Below are 15356 nucleotides of genomic sequence, written 5' to 3' on the forward strand. Positions count from 1 at the left end.
TGTGTGTGTGTGTGTGTGTGTGTGTGTGTGTGTGTGTGTGTGTGTGTGTGTGTGTGTGTGTAATTAGTAATATACAATTAATAAAATTAGAAAAATATTGCAGTTTTATTTGCTGACTTATATTAGAACAATTAAACAATAATAAAACAAGATTCGCTGATCTAAAAAAAAAAGATTTAGCATGTCCTGAGTATAACAATGTTTTTCTTAAATTTGTGCCACAACGTGGCTGCAAGACAATGTGTATAAAGCCATACATAAAGCTCTTTCTTCGGTGAATAGTGATATAAAGTTTAATACAACAAACTTCTATGGGTTATGATCAGAAATGCACGAAGCGCGAATGCGCCACTTCTCAGACTGCATTGCAAATTCGAAACGGTTCTTTAAGCAGCCGGATTTTATGTTTTGTAGAAGAGCTTATTCGAGGATTTCGAGAGCACTCTTTACGCTCTGAGAATCCATTACTTCGTGTCATAACTTCGCGCGCGACAATAGTACCCGAAATGAAATCACAACGGAATAATACCGGTAGCGATGCAACGCACTAATTAACAGAACTCGTATAAGCGGAAGTTGTGAAAGCTGAGAGTACTTTGTTGCCGAGAAGATAGTACGTCGCGTTAAGATTTGTGTTTGCATTAGTGTGAACCGCTGAATAGTTAAATGCCACCGAGTTGCAAACTCGAGAAGATGTTTTCGAAACTTTTGTCGACATAAGTTGTCAATTGTGAATTAGTTAGAGAATCGGAAATTATATTAAATTATAACAATAAATATTATATAAAAGATATAGATGCTGCTTCCACATTTATTGATTTATTGTATTAGTCTCTAAGCGTCTGACGGTATAAGTCAACCACTTGAAAGAATACTTTATCGGCAAAAGTAATATTACCCATTGTTAGTAAAGTAACAATTTGTATATAAAAAAATGTAAATTATTAAATTTTTTATAATTGACATTTATTATGATAATATTACTACATCACTTGTAGCATTAAAAGATTGTAAACTATTTTACCTGTTTGTACTCGATCGATCATATTAGCGGATGTCGATAATTTTATTAGCATTATCATCGGTTATCATAACTTATAGATAATAAATGCTACGAAGTTCCGTTTTAATCCGCGTTAAAAAATCAAATTAAGTAGAAATTTTATACAATTTAAAATAATTTATTTTATAAAATTATGTTTATCAATACGTGACTTTTATGTTTAAATAATATCAATCACATAAATATTGCTAAATAAAAAATAGATATACCATTATATTGAATTTAATATATATTTATTTTTAAATATTTTAATATATACACAACGGACGTGTACAAAAATAGCATTTTATATCCTCTAAAAATAATAGGTTTTTAAAAAACCTATTTGTGCATGTGTATGTTGAAACGCTTTTACCCAGAATTAATTAAGTTTTTCCCTAATTTCAAGCTAAAATATTCAGATGATATCCTATATGTAATGTTGTTCCGTTTGTAATCAGTCACTAATCACTCACTTGAATAAATAACCTGTTTATTTCTAGATATTATATTGTTTATTTCTAGATGGAATAATTTATTAGTCTGTTTGACATTATATATTTCCATGATAATCGCAATTTTTAGCATATGAATTATTGATTTACATTTAACTACTCTCATTTCCAACTTCTTTAGAAGTATTCTATTCGTCAAAGAGCAAATGGTGCTTCTTGATTCTTGCAAATAATCCGAATTGCTCAGATAATGAAATTATTATATACAAAATTAATATTTCAGATACTTCATGACAAATGATATTTTTTTACAAATGTGTAATAGTATGCCGTGCATGTGACTTGATGCTGATATCGGCAAATTCGTGTCTTTCTTGGAAAATAAATTGCAATTTTAACATTTTGAACATAATTGTCATACATTATTGCGTGCTACGAACATTGGCACAACAATGGCTGCGTTCGGAAATGTCGCTTAGATGTTTCCGATGCCTTGGATTCATCATTTTATCGTTGTTTAACATTACACATTTTTGAACGCAGCCAATGTAACGCTAATAATAAATACTTTAGTGGAATTTACTTATATGGATGAAGCTGTTAAGCAACATCTTCATATTCAGAACAAAAAATGCTCGCATACAAGAGTATATACAAGTTTTTATGTGCATTCTATTTAAAATAGTCTTCTTATAACTATATGATCAAAATAATAATAATATTATTTATAATAATTTATTTAGTATTAATATTACCTACTACACTGAGAAAAAAGTTTTTTAATATTTATGATTCTATATAATATTGCATAGTAAAATATTATAATTAAGAGAATATGATTATACATATAACAAAAAGAATATATAAAAACGATTATAAAATTTCAAATGATTTTATATAATTATATAATATTTACTAACGTTATAACAGTAACTACAAAAATAAAACTCTTAACCATAATATTTTAATATACAATTATATAATCAAATATCAAACACTTTTCTCTTAGTGTATGAAAATCAGAGAGAGATATCTTGATTAGATTTATTACTCGATAGCACAAGTAATGGTTGGATGCATGGTTAACACTTTTTCAAAGATACCTACTTTCTTATTATATTTCGGACAAAATATTCTCATACAGCACAATCCGTGGAACGTCGCATGGATATAACAATGGCTATGTTCAGCGAATTCAACAATTGAATGAGCGCTCGCTGCTATTGATGTATTCTTTCAGATCTAAAATGCTAATTGGATAATTTAAAAGAATACATCAATAACAGCAAACACTCACTTAACTGTTCAGTTCGTTGAACGCGTCAATATCTGTATAATGCTATATAGATATTATCGTGGACAATAATATATATCCTTTATACTATATATATCCAGGGGACGTTCTTCGGATGTGGTGAAGTGTGTGATTCTTTTCCTTAATGTTAAATATATTTAACAGCTTATTACTAAAAATATTAATTAATTTAACACATTCTGAAAAAGATATAGAATTTTCTTCTTGCTTTCAACGATCACGGAAAAATTATTCTGCAAAATATATAAATCGTTATGCCATCTTATTCATATCTGTTGCAATATCTACATAATAACCATTTTTTGTTACATCCCCGACATTTACTTTGAGAAAATTTCCTTCTGAAGGATTGTATCCATTTCCTACTGAAACGCCATTTGTAATATTTATCATCTATGCCATGTAAGTCTATGTTATTGTGCAATGTGGACTTAGTTGCAGTAGTATGGATTTCCTACAATATGGATTTGCCACATTCTTCTTGTATTCATCTGTCAAATTAGAGATGTTAGTTATGTTTAGAAATACAAACTGCAAAGAATGAAAGACAAATAAATTCATGTATTAAGAAACATTAGGAATTATGTAAGTAGTCAGAAGCCTAAAAATCATCAGAGAAATTTTATGTAACAATTAGGTTTATTGAGAAACGAAAAATGTTGTACAACTTAGCCTTTTTAAAAAGAACATTGTAACATCTTCGTTTATGTTTGCGTAACTTCATAAAATAAATATGTATAAATATCAGAAACACCGTTTTCTGTACCGATCTAAAAAATAGATTACAGATCTAAAAATAGAAATACAGATTTCAAGCTGTAAAATGCTTTTTTAAACGTCTCGATACGATAATTTTTGACAAAATTCTTCTATCTTATAATTTGTCTATTTTTGTAGGGTGGAACAGGTAATCCTTTAATTTTGTTGAGTATTTATAATATTTTATTGAATAATATATTACATAAACGTATAAGGTCTAAGAAAATATTACTAATAATTTGTCTCGGTTCGTATTTAAAGCATTTCACGTCAAAAAACCAAAAAAACCGAGCGCCTTTCAAACATCGTCATTTTTATTATTTTTTTTAATTTGCTGACATATTCTACAGATAAAAATATGAGATACGTGTTTGGCGAAAAAATTTTAGATCTTTTTTTTGTGAAGTTATTCACGCTTATAAGTTGCAGAAATTCATAAAAAACGTCGCTCATGCAAACATTTAAATTATTATATCGTCAAGACGTTATTAGTCGTATAAAAAAAATGCAAAAGATCGATTTCAAAGATCTTAAATTGTTTTATGAATGGGTTATTTTTAACCATTTTATCATTTTCATGATATAAATAAATTATTTTCCATTTAGTTACAATTTTTATTAACTTTGTCATCATCAACTCACCAATTAAAAAATTTTGTAAGAACATCATCATATTCCCACTTTAATTATAAAGTAACCTTAAAAATTTCAAAATGGAACTCGAATGGACGGTAGTTAAAAATTTTAGGGTTATTTTATAATTGAAGTGAGAATATGATGATATAAGTAATAGTGCGATTTAGGAGTCAGTACAATCTCGGCAACTTTACCCTATAACACCTCGCTATATATGAACGAGAGTCGAATATTGCAGAAATTCTTCTCATGCGTGTATATTTATTGTACATCACCATTGAAATCCTCTTGCGTATTGGATTCCACTGCACATTTTAATTCCCCAACTCACATATACCAAATAAACTTTTAAATTATTGTTAAAAATTTGGGGTATCTACTAAACATTATTACACTTTTGACTTTAATTATATCTTTTCTTATTTCGCATAATCGCAAATCAAAACCGCAAGTTTTTTTTATTAATAATTTACCTAGTCAATTTATAGTTTACTTATAATTATTTATTGCTAAAAATTCTTGCTAAAATGTGAATATCTTTGAATAACAAATGCAAAATTATATATTAAAGTTTTAAAAAATGTATTATTCTATTGAATTGCAAAATTTGTGCTACTTTGCCTATTTTTATAACTTATGTAATTATATACAATAATAAAAATATTAAATTAAAAAAAAATAATAAATTTGAAAACTACTACAATATTTTAACTTAAGAAAACTGAAATTGATAGCCAAGAATAGACTAAATTATCTGCTTGAGAAACAATTTGCATAAGTTTATAGATTACACTAGACTGTTCGCGAATATAAGAGAATTTCTTTTTCATTTTTCACTCATTTCACTCATGTCTCAATTAAGGTACGTTAGAAGATTCATTAATGTTTCAACAGTGCGAGAAACAGCTGCTATGTAACACCACAATTCACATTTCAGGTTCTGCATAGCTAATAAATTATTTTCTGCCACTTAACGTTTTCAAAGAATACGCAGAGAAGAATGCCTCATATCCATTTTGTAATTTTTCTTCAATCGACATTTTATATTTCAGTAGAACTGTAATAAAATCTTACATCAACTTATTTTCGTATGCACGCATACTCTTTTTACATTACAGATAACTGATGCAATACGTTTTGGCATCGGTTTTTCCGCGCTTTCACTTAGCGTACATTTTGTAAGAATATTATTGAAATAGTGTGTATTTGATGTAAAGAAAAAATTTTCAAGACAGTATATAGTTTCTTAAGTAAGACTTTTTACAGAATTGCAATTGTACGTAATTTGAAACGTAGTCATGCAAGAGAGAATAACGCTAAAGAAAACGATTGCCATCATGAAGTTAAGTCTGTTTGTTATATGGTTTTGGCCGCTACCATTAGGCACTTCTAAATGTAAAATTCTGTGCGTGAAGCTATATCAGTATATCTGTATATTAATGACTACAGGCGTAATAGCGTCAGTAATATATGGTCTTGTGAAAAACAGAAATACCAATGATCTCGACAGTTTTATGAGATCATTGTTCTCTTTGGTCTCGCTTAGCCACGTTATTGGTAACATTCTGTGTCACCTAATTATTTATCAACGATTACAAGTATTTAATACAGATTCTGCTTCTAAAAAATAAAATTTTCTTCTCACGTATTATGAATCGGAATAATATAATTTTAATGAATTGTTTATAAATTTGTAGCACGTTACTCTCGAAATGGAAAATTTTTGCGCACTGATCAAACCTCACGAGGAAACGATTGTTCAGCGGGAGTATGTTGATAAGTATTCCAATTTTTATGGTTTCTGCATAAGTTTATTCTACATGAGTCTCTTCGGCCTTTTCATTGGACCTGTCATGCTAGATCAGCCGCTTCCAACAGCTGCTGAATTTCCATTTGATACGTCTCATCAACCGTTAAGAGCTATTACATATATCCATCAGATCATAGTTGGTCTGATCATATCTGCACATTTATGTGTTAACGCTTTCATGGCGCTTTTGGTCTGGTTGGCTTCAGCGAGATTTAAATTGTTGACTGAAGAGTTCCGAACAATTACGAATATCTATAATCTCGCGAAATGCATCAAAAAGCATCAAAAATTAATCGAGTATGACATCTTTTTAAAGGGTGTGAAATAAAAATTTTATTGCATGTGTAAAATATTAAAATTTTGTTGCATGTATTTAACTTTTAAAATCAAAATTATTTATCTATTTAGATAGATATTATATTATTACCCCTTATATATGAGACAAAATATTTCAAATTATTTTTAGGTATACGGGAGAGGTAGCCCTTACAGTTCGACCCTTTGCAATGGTAACTGTACTTTTCTCTACTATAGCATTAATAACATTTGGCCTTGTTTTTGTTGTAGTAAGTATAATCCAATGCAATTATAGCATACTAAATACCTAATTAACCCTCCTTGGTCCAACATTTTTTTTTCACTGTTTCCTAGTTCAGGTCACTAGTATCTAATTGTGTTTTTCAAAAAAGTTTTTAAGTGCTAAAAAAATCTAAAAAAATTCTAGTACCTTTTTTCAACATTCAAGAATATTTTACAATAACATGACCCGAAATCTTTTTCACTTTTTTTATGTGTTCGAATTTGAATCTCTGTGAATCTGGAACTCGACTTTAAGAAAAAAATTTTTTTAATACGCATTAAATTAAACTCGGTTTATACCCGTTTGTACCACCTTCCTTTTCATTTGTATCTCAAGGGATTCAAAAGTATAAAGGATTGAAAAAAAATGCCAGCACCCCACATTGAGATATAATATTTTTAATCTGTGGTGCTATGTTAAACAGGTGCTATTTCGGAATCGTTTGTATCCGTTTGTACCTCCGTCCGTTCGATGATAGCGCGTGATACTATATTTTTTTTCAATTAAAAAGATCCTAAAGTCGTCTAAACGTATTACCGACTAAACGTAATAATTTTCGTTATTACTTTTTTTCTCTTATATGTGAGATATGTATTGATGTAGTAATGTATAAATATATGTCGATGTGGCACATTTTATTGATAAAATAGTCTCATCGAAGTTCGGAGTTCACTTTAGGATCCCCGTAAGAGAAATAGATCTGTTTTCGGTTAAAGCTGATCTTTGTGTTTAAGTATTTTTTTGTGATTTTTTTAAATACTTATCTAGTTCTGTAAACATCGAAATCTATTTCAATCTTAAAACATAATCAAATAAGGCTCTCACTCCTGGTTTGAAAATTCGGTACAATCACTTCCTTAAGGATATAAACGAAACCGATGGTGATACAAACGGATACAACCGATCCCGAAACAATACCTGTTTATAGATTTTAAAATCTATAAATATCTCAAAGTAAGCTGGCATTTTTTCAAGCCTTTATGTTGAATCTCTCAAGGAAGGTGATACAAATCGAGTTTAATTTAATGCGTGTTAAAAAAAATTTCTTTCTTAAAGTCAGGTGCTAAGTTCACAGATCAAATTTGAGACAGAATAATTTAAAACTGAAAATTCGCCTGGGTCTTGAAAATCCCGATTAAATCATAAAAAATGATAAGAATGTGTTAAGAACATCATTATATTGTTACAACATTATTATTAAACTTAAAGATAAAACTCGTAAAGATAGCATTAATTATAGTATTTTTTATTCAAATTTATTTCAATATATGTATATACCCAATAATTTAGAAATACACACGATATTTCACACATCATTTTTTATATATAAATGGTTTTTATGATAATGTTTTAAATATAAAATTCATAAAATATAATAATATTAATACATTTTCACATAATAAATTTGCAAAAGAATATACAATAAACAATACTAAATATACAATACTATTTTTTACGTTTTAACACAAACGTATTAATATCTTATTAATATCTTAAATTAGACAGTTCATATTATTACATTTCCCCTAATGATAGCAGTTCATATCTGTTCAAATAGAAGGTACCATTATCTTTGAAGATTCAGTGTATTCTTTTATCAAGCTGTGCATTATTAGAAGTATTTATGTATGCCTGGCCAGCGGAACATTTGATTCATGTAGTAAGTAAATTATTTATAAAGAGTAACTACATTTACACATAATTTATATTTTATTAATTATATGGACGAATTTCACAGAGTACGAATGTAGCACAAGCAGCTTTTGAAACAGATTGGTGTGCTAAATCTGAATATCTTAAAAAAAACTTACAAATGGTTATACTGAGAAGTCAAAAGCCAATACTCGTTGTATTACCATGCGGTTTGCCCTCGTTGTCCTTACGTTATTATGCATCGGTGAGATAGTGATTTTACAAAATTATTATTAAAATTTATCGATAATGTACATTAATCATCTAGTTAGCTATAATTACTTGGAATTATAATTAGGAAAGATTTTTTATTTTCTTCTTTTTTCCTTTATTTCTCAAAAATAGAGAAAAACAAATATAAGAAACATAAAAAAATATGTAAATATTTATGACATAAAATCTCTAATTTAACAAAATAATTTAGCAAAAATAAGATTTATTTCATTTTATTTAATCCTCTTACCCGGGTATCCCTTTTTGAGGTTTTAATTAAAAATTTTTTTAATTTCCCGGTAAAATACATCTTAGCCCGGCAAGGTCCTCCTTATTTAGATCATTTTATATCAATTTGCGTTTTAAGTTATAGTTTTTTATAAGAATTTTATATAATTTTTATAAAAATTAAAGAAGAAAAATGAGTATATTGACAAGAGGGTTAAGTATTATAATTATTACATATTAAAATTAATAATTAAAAAGTTATTGTTAATATATTTCTACCTTATAATTAGAATCCGACCGAAACTTTTACCGAAACTGAAAACGAACACGCATTACGTATCAGTTCGATTGAAACCATATAGCTCTTCTTCATAAATATTAATTTTAATATGTGTATATAATTATTATTTTAATAATTAAGTTGTGATGTTTATAAAAAAGAAGTATTTATATTCTGTGTCACTTATGCGTCAATTTTGAAATTTCAGTTTTCAATTTCAGTAGCAAATTTAATTATTGTTTCAATAAATTTTGATATTTATGAAGAAAAATATATGATATATAGGCATGTCTATATATATGACCTTTATAGGATTCCTATTTTTTCATTTTGGTATTGGTATCGATTGAAATTGATATGTAGTCGAGTGTTTCGGTTTAGTTTCGGCAAAAGTTTCGGTCGGACTCTATTTATACTCTTAAAGTACTTATTTTATAGTTATTTTTAGTTACACCTTAAATAAGAAATAAATAAATATTAACTTTTTAAAATAATTTACAAATATGTCTATTATAATTAAGACACATTTACACACATAAGATGCGTTCCGATATTCACTACCAGTGCTAAAAATCTATAACGCACACAATGTATACTGTATAATTTCAGCAGTAGCAGTGAATTTCGGAACGCACCCATAGTAACTTTTGCTACAAGAAATGAATATATGCATTCATAATATAATGTATGTTTCAGTATCTTTCAACCATATTCTCTTACTTTACTACAATGCGAATAATGTTTGAAGAGAAAGAATTTGGATAAGTAAAGTAGCATATTTTAATAATAGCAATAAATTCTTTGCACTATCATAAATTACAAAATTATTAAACTAGTTCTATTTAAGTAGATTTAATATTTATTTAGATCAGACTCTTCAAAAATTTTGTTTCCTGTAGTTTAAATTCCCTAATAATCAGTGTTATAACAACGAGCGTAATAAGTAATTCCAATTTAAGTAGTTTTGTATTATTATACTATTATTATGTATTTTATTCAAATGTTATGAAGAAACATACACATACAATAAGGATTGAACTAAATACTGCATATCACTTCAAGATTGAATTTAAATATATTGTACTTATTCTTTCTTTTTAAAGTAATAATTAGGTTCGTAATTAGATTATTTGTGTTTATCAAAATCTAGATTATAAATATTTTGTCATTAAAATGTGAAATGTGAAAAACTTGTGTTACAGTAAGAGTAGTTTATTTCCTTGAACATAAAAATGTATCGATAGCAATACTATATATCATTCAATAAAATTCCAGGATTAATATAATATATATAAATAGTAAATATAATATACTAATGTTGTATTCTGTTCAAAAAATTCTTAGTTTGTTTAATTTTTTAATATATTTTTTTAATTAGAATTTATTCAGCCTTGTCTCTTTCGAAATATTCTCCTCTGTTGGCACACCTCTCTCTCAATACCCTTCTAAATTTATTTCTAAAAACAGAACTGGTATGCGTCTTTCAAAGTCGCATATATATAGTTCTCCTGCAAATTTCAGACGTGTCAGCACTTCTAAATAATACCTCCGATTCACTGTTTCACTGTTGCCACAGATTCACAATTGATATTATACATCAATCAAAAAAAGAAAGTATTTCGAAGAAAAGAAAGTCGAATAAATGAATCCCAAAAATCAAAGTTTAAGAATTTTTTGAATAGACGTATTATAAAAGCATCTTAGAATAATGCAAAAATATAAGGTATATTATTACGCATAATGGTACAATAATAGATCAAAAGAAACAACCAATCAAATTTTTGCCTCAAAATAATCATGTTGCTTTACAATTTGGAACAAATTTTTGATTACTTAAAAAGCAACCACTATACATATTGGATTAGTTCGCCCTCGAGAATGATGCACCTTATATTCTTACATTACAGAGTACTCATACTAGTATACATAATATATAGAAATCACTTCAAAATAACAAAATAAACATTTTACCATTAAACATACCCGTTTTATTTATCAAAATTAGAGAATAAAAATTTGTTTATACATCTTGTATCTTCAATATCTGACGATCTTTAAATATTATAAAATCTTTTCTGAAATGTTCTGTATCCCGCCATATGATAAATATTCCCATGTTTCTATAGCTACTGTAGTACTGCACTTATTGTATATTGTAGGACCTCAAGAAAAGAACTTCCGGTCTCTTAAAAAATTATGACATAAAAATTAAATGAACAAAAATTTGTACTTATCAACTTCTTACCACGTATCATTTCGTATAATGATACTTTCTACGTATTTTCTTTACACATAGGGTGATAAAATTATTATGAAGTTTATAATTTGATATGCAATGAATCGCTAAAGGGTGTGTGCTAAACATTCGAATATAAAGTAAGGAGAGTGGAGAGGAATTATTATAGATGCATTATAAATATCCCTCTCTGTACAGAAAGGGTACGAAAGGGTATACATTGATAAAATTATAAGGTACGATAAGAAAAGAGAATGCACCGTGCATTTAAAATCAATAGGTGCAAATGTAATAAGCTATTTCTACTTATAAAGTAAAAACGCCCTACCAAACCTATAGTAGCACTATCCCTAACATTATATAGATAATGCAAAAACAGCTTATTTATACATCTCCACGTACTGAATTCACACGCACGGTGCATTCTCCTCTCTTATCATACCCTATAATTTTATCAATGTATACTCTTATATGAAATGGGAATATTCATAATACATTTATAGTAATTTCTCCCCTCTTTCGTTTGTTTTATCACACCCTCCATCGTATATATCAAATTGTAAGAAAGTCAGTATTTACAACATTATTCAGATTATTCTCATCGTTAGAATACGTGTATAATATATGTACATAGTATAGTCATGCTACAAAAGTCGAAAAAGTCGGAGAAGTTGAATTTCAAAAAAGTTATTTCCGGCGTGAAGTTAAGTTTATGGATAACATGGAGTTGGCCGATGCCAAAGGACACAACAAAGTTTAAAATCACCTGTATGAAACTGTATCAAAATTTGTGCATTATTCTAGCGATTAGCTTGGAAGCATCACTGATATATACTACCACAATTCATATTAACGATTTTGCTATGTTCGTTGAATTAGTTGTTCAACAAGCCCCTATTTTACACGCCATATGTAATTTCATCTTTCACAAAGTCAATTATCATCACATACAAGTACTTAATATTAATATATTTTACATTAAAGAATTTTACAATTTATCTATAAGCATAATATGTGTATTTAATTTACGTGTTCACAACTCAGTTATCTGTGTGTGTGTTTAAATAAGAAAACCATTAAAAAATATGAATAAAATTTAATTAATCTAAAATTACATATAAATAAAATTTAGTAAAAGATCTAATAACTAAAACAAAAGACATTCTCTTTTAAATGTTTTCTAGTAGCAGTTATATCTTTTAAATGAAACAATAGATCTATTTTATTATAGTTCCGTAAAATATTTTTTTGCAAATTTATAATAAAATTTATAATATAATAAAATTGTCATTTGTATTGCTCTTCTAGACATGAGCAAAAAAATAAAATACTTCCAATAAAATACTGTTTAATAAAAAAAGTAATTACTATGTTATTCTTAAACAAAACAATTTTTATTTAAAAACTTTCTTTAATTTTATTTAAAAAGATAACCGAGTGTATACACACACTTATCCAATGTAAATACTGTGTATATATATATACGAGTATATACTCGTATATATATATATATATATATGAAGGGTGTCCTGTAATGTTTGGCCAAACGCTTTTTTTGTAGATAGAACAGACTAAACTGAGTCGAAAAGTCCTTTATCATTTTGCAATTTTCGCAATAGTTAACGAGATATTAATTAATAAAAATTTGCCGAATATTAATCTTCAATAATTTTTTACTCGATTATTATTTAGCGAATATTACTTTACAAAAAAACACAAGAAACAAAAATTATTTATTTTCTTTTCATAGAGCTATAAGAATTTTTTATCAACTTTTTATAACTGCATTTTCTTATTGGCAATGACTTTTACCAATAGAAAAAATACGGTATTAAAAAATTCTCAGAACTTTTTTTATAAAAAGAAAATAAACAATTTTTGTCTCTTGCTATTTTTTTATAAAGTTGATAGTATTTGAGTAAAAAATTATTAAAACCAATTAGCGATTTTTAGTAATTAATATCTTGTTAACTATTGTAATTAATATCTTGTTAACAGTTCAGTCCGCTTTATTTACACAAAAGCGCTTGGTCAAAAATTGCGGACACCCTGTACATATATGTGCACACGTAAGTGTGCACGTATACGTACGCGTAAATATGTAACTATATTTACAGAATATTGCTTTTGAAGCGGAATATTTTTGCGACTCGATGAAACCACGTGAAGAAGTTGTGATTCAACGGTACATTGATAAATATGCCGCATTCTATGGTGTGTCTTCAGTTATTTTTTATTTTATTGTGGTAGCAGCCTGCACGGTAGCTTCCATAGTACATCAACCATTTCCAATGTTAACCGAATATCCGTTCGATGTATACTATGAACCTTTAAGAACAATTATCTACGTATATCAAGCTATAGTCGCATTCATAGTATCGGGACAATTATGCTTAAATACTTTCGTGGCTACTTTACTGTGGTTTGCATCAGCAAGATTTGAAATAATAATCGAAGATCTGAGGACTTTTACAAATGTCTATCAATTGGCCAAATGTATTAAAGAACATCAAAAAATACTTGAGTGAGTAATAATTTAAATATAAAATCTTTATTTTTTATGTGCTCGTAATCTAGTTAAAAAAATTTGGATAACATAAATATTAAGAACTAAAATGTATTTATTCAGGTACATAACAGAAATTATTATTGTTGCTCGTTGTTTTGCATTAACATGTATATGTTGTAGCACAATTAATTTAATAATAATTGGTGTTTCATTTCTTAGCGTAAGTACATGCAATAATTTAAAAATTAAAGTTTCTTTTCATAAATTTATCTAAAACGTACTTTTATTAAAAATTTATATATAATTGAAGCTATCAAATTCGCTTTAATATTTGTTGTGGCTTGTTTGATTATTTGTGTTGAACATTTTTCGGTCAATTTTTACTTACTATAACATAAATTAAAAATTTTAAGTTTTAAAATATCAATGGAAATAATAATGCATATACAATTTTTTTTAAACAGAATCAATCTCTGCTATTAAGGTTCAAGTATATCGTTATGATTCTAGCTTGTTTAGCAGAAGTATTTATGTTTGCTTGGCCGGCAGAACGTTTGATTTTCTTAGTAAGTTACTTATTATAAAAAATCATTAAACTAATTATAATATAAATAATTAATATTCATTACTTTTCCGAGAGCAATGATATCTCTCAGGCTGCTTTTGATACACACTGGTACAATCAATCTGATGAAATACGGAAACTTCTACAAATTATCATGTTGAGAAGTCAAAAAGTGGTAACGATTGCAGTACCATGTATTACTCCATCAATAAGTTTTAATTACTTAACATCGGTGAGAGAAAGGCAGAGATTTGAATTAATTAAAAATCGCTATTATTTGCATATTTGTTAACACATGATTTTCATTATGTAACATTTGTACTTCAAAGATCAAAAATTTGTTTTTATAATATAACGAAGGATTTAACTAGATTTTCTTACATGTTCCAGTACTGTTCAACCATAATGTCCTATTTTACAACACTGCGTGTAATGCTAAATACAGATTAAAAAATACCACATGCAATTTAAATAATAGTCCTAAACAATTAATATTTGCATAAAAAAGTTATTTGATAATAAATGTGGAGTTTTACATAAAGAAACTATAAATTTTAGTGCGCACGTAATGTATGTATAACAATATTCTGATTCAGCAAACTGTGTAATATAATTCAAGATAATAATAAATAATTTATTATTGCCGCAAAACGCGTTATTTTATTGAATCAATTTGTACATCTTACATCCATCTTAAATATTAATAATCATATACCATTTACTAATTATACATTTTTCATATTTTTCTTTCTTCATTACTTATTATATGCATGTGTTTCAAACTTCTTTAAATCCAATGAAAAAATAAATTAAAATTCTTCAAAATTTTAGTTAAAATAACAACTTTTTATTATTTGTGAATGTGCAATTGTCACAATTATCATTAATCTTTTTCTGTTGTTTAATTTTATAGTTTAGAAATTCTTCTACAATTTTTTTAAATTCACTTAATTTACTTAAAATTTTAGTTATCTCATTTGTATGACATCTTTACACAGCTCATAAAATAAATATTTAATAAATATTTATTTTAAAA

At 27.2% G+C, this 15356-nt stretch overlaps 2 protein-coding genes across 2 annotated transcripts in view; both read left to right on the forward strand.

The window, feature by feature from the left end:
• Positions 1 to 15356, forward strand: part of LOC108749161 — a 42616-nt gene that overhangs the window by 7309 nt on the left and 19951 nt on the right. The window lies entirely within an intron of this gene.
• On the forward strand, positions 5752 to 9775 carry LOC108749162 (odorant receptor 4-like). The gene is made up of 6 exons (XM_018487697.1): positions 5752 to 5805; positions 5905 to 6314; positions 6484 to 6583; positions 8156 to 8257; positions 8336 to 8494; positions 9707 to 9775. Exons 2-6 carry the CDS (start codon positions 5920 to 5922, stop codon positions 9773 to 9775), a joined length of 825 nt encoding a protein of 274 aa, XP_018343199.1. The 5' UTR covers positions 5752 to 5805; positions 5905 to 5919.

Source organism: Trachymyrmex septentrionalis, unplaced genomic scaffold (genome assembly GCF_001594115.1).
Source record: "Trachymyrmex septentrionalis isolate Tsep2-gDNA-1 unplaced genomic scaffold, Tsep1.0 scaffold27, whole genome shotgun sequence".
NCBI classification, from domain to species: Eukaryota; Metazoa; Arthropoda; class Insecta; order Hymenoptera; family Formicidae; genus Trachymyrmex; species Trachymyrmex septentrionalis.

Bases quoted from the DNA above. Each gene is read 5' to 3' on its own strand.
- LOC108749162 (XM_018487697.1), top strand. From the start codon at position 5,920: ATGGAAAATTTTTGCGCACTGATCAAACCTCACGAGGAAACGATTGTT. The intron at 8,258-8,335 runs GTAAGTAAATTA...CGAATTTCACAG, and splicing joins CGGAACATTTGATTCATGTA to AGTACGAATGTAGCACAAGC. The intron at 8,495-9,706 runs GTGAGATAGTGA...TGTATGTTTCAG, and splicing joins CCTTACGTTATTATGCATCG to TATCTTTCAACCATATTCTC.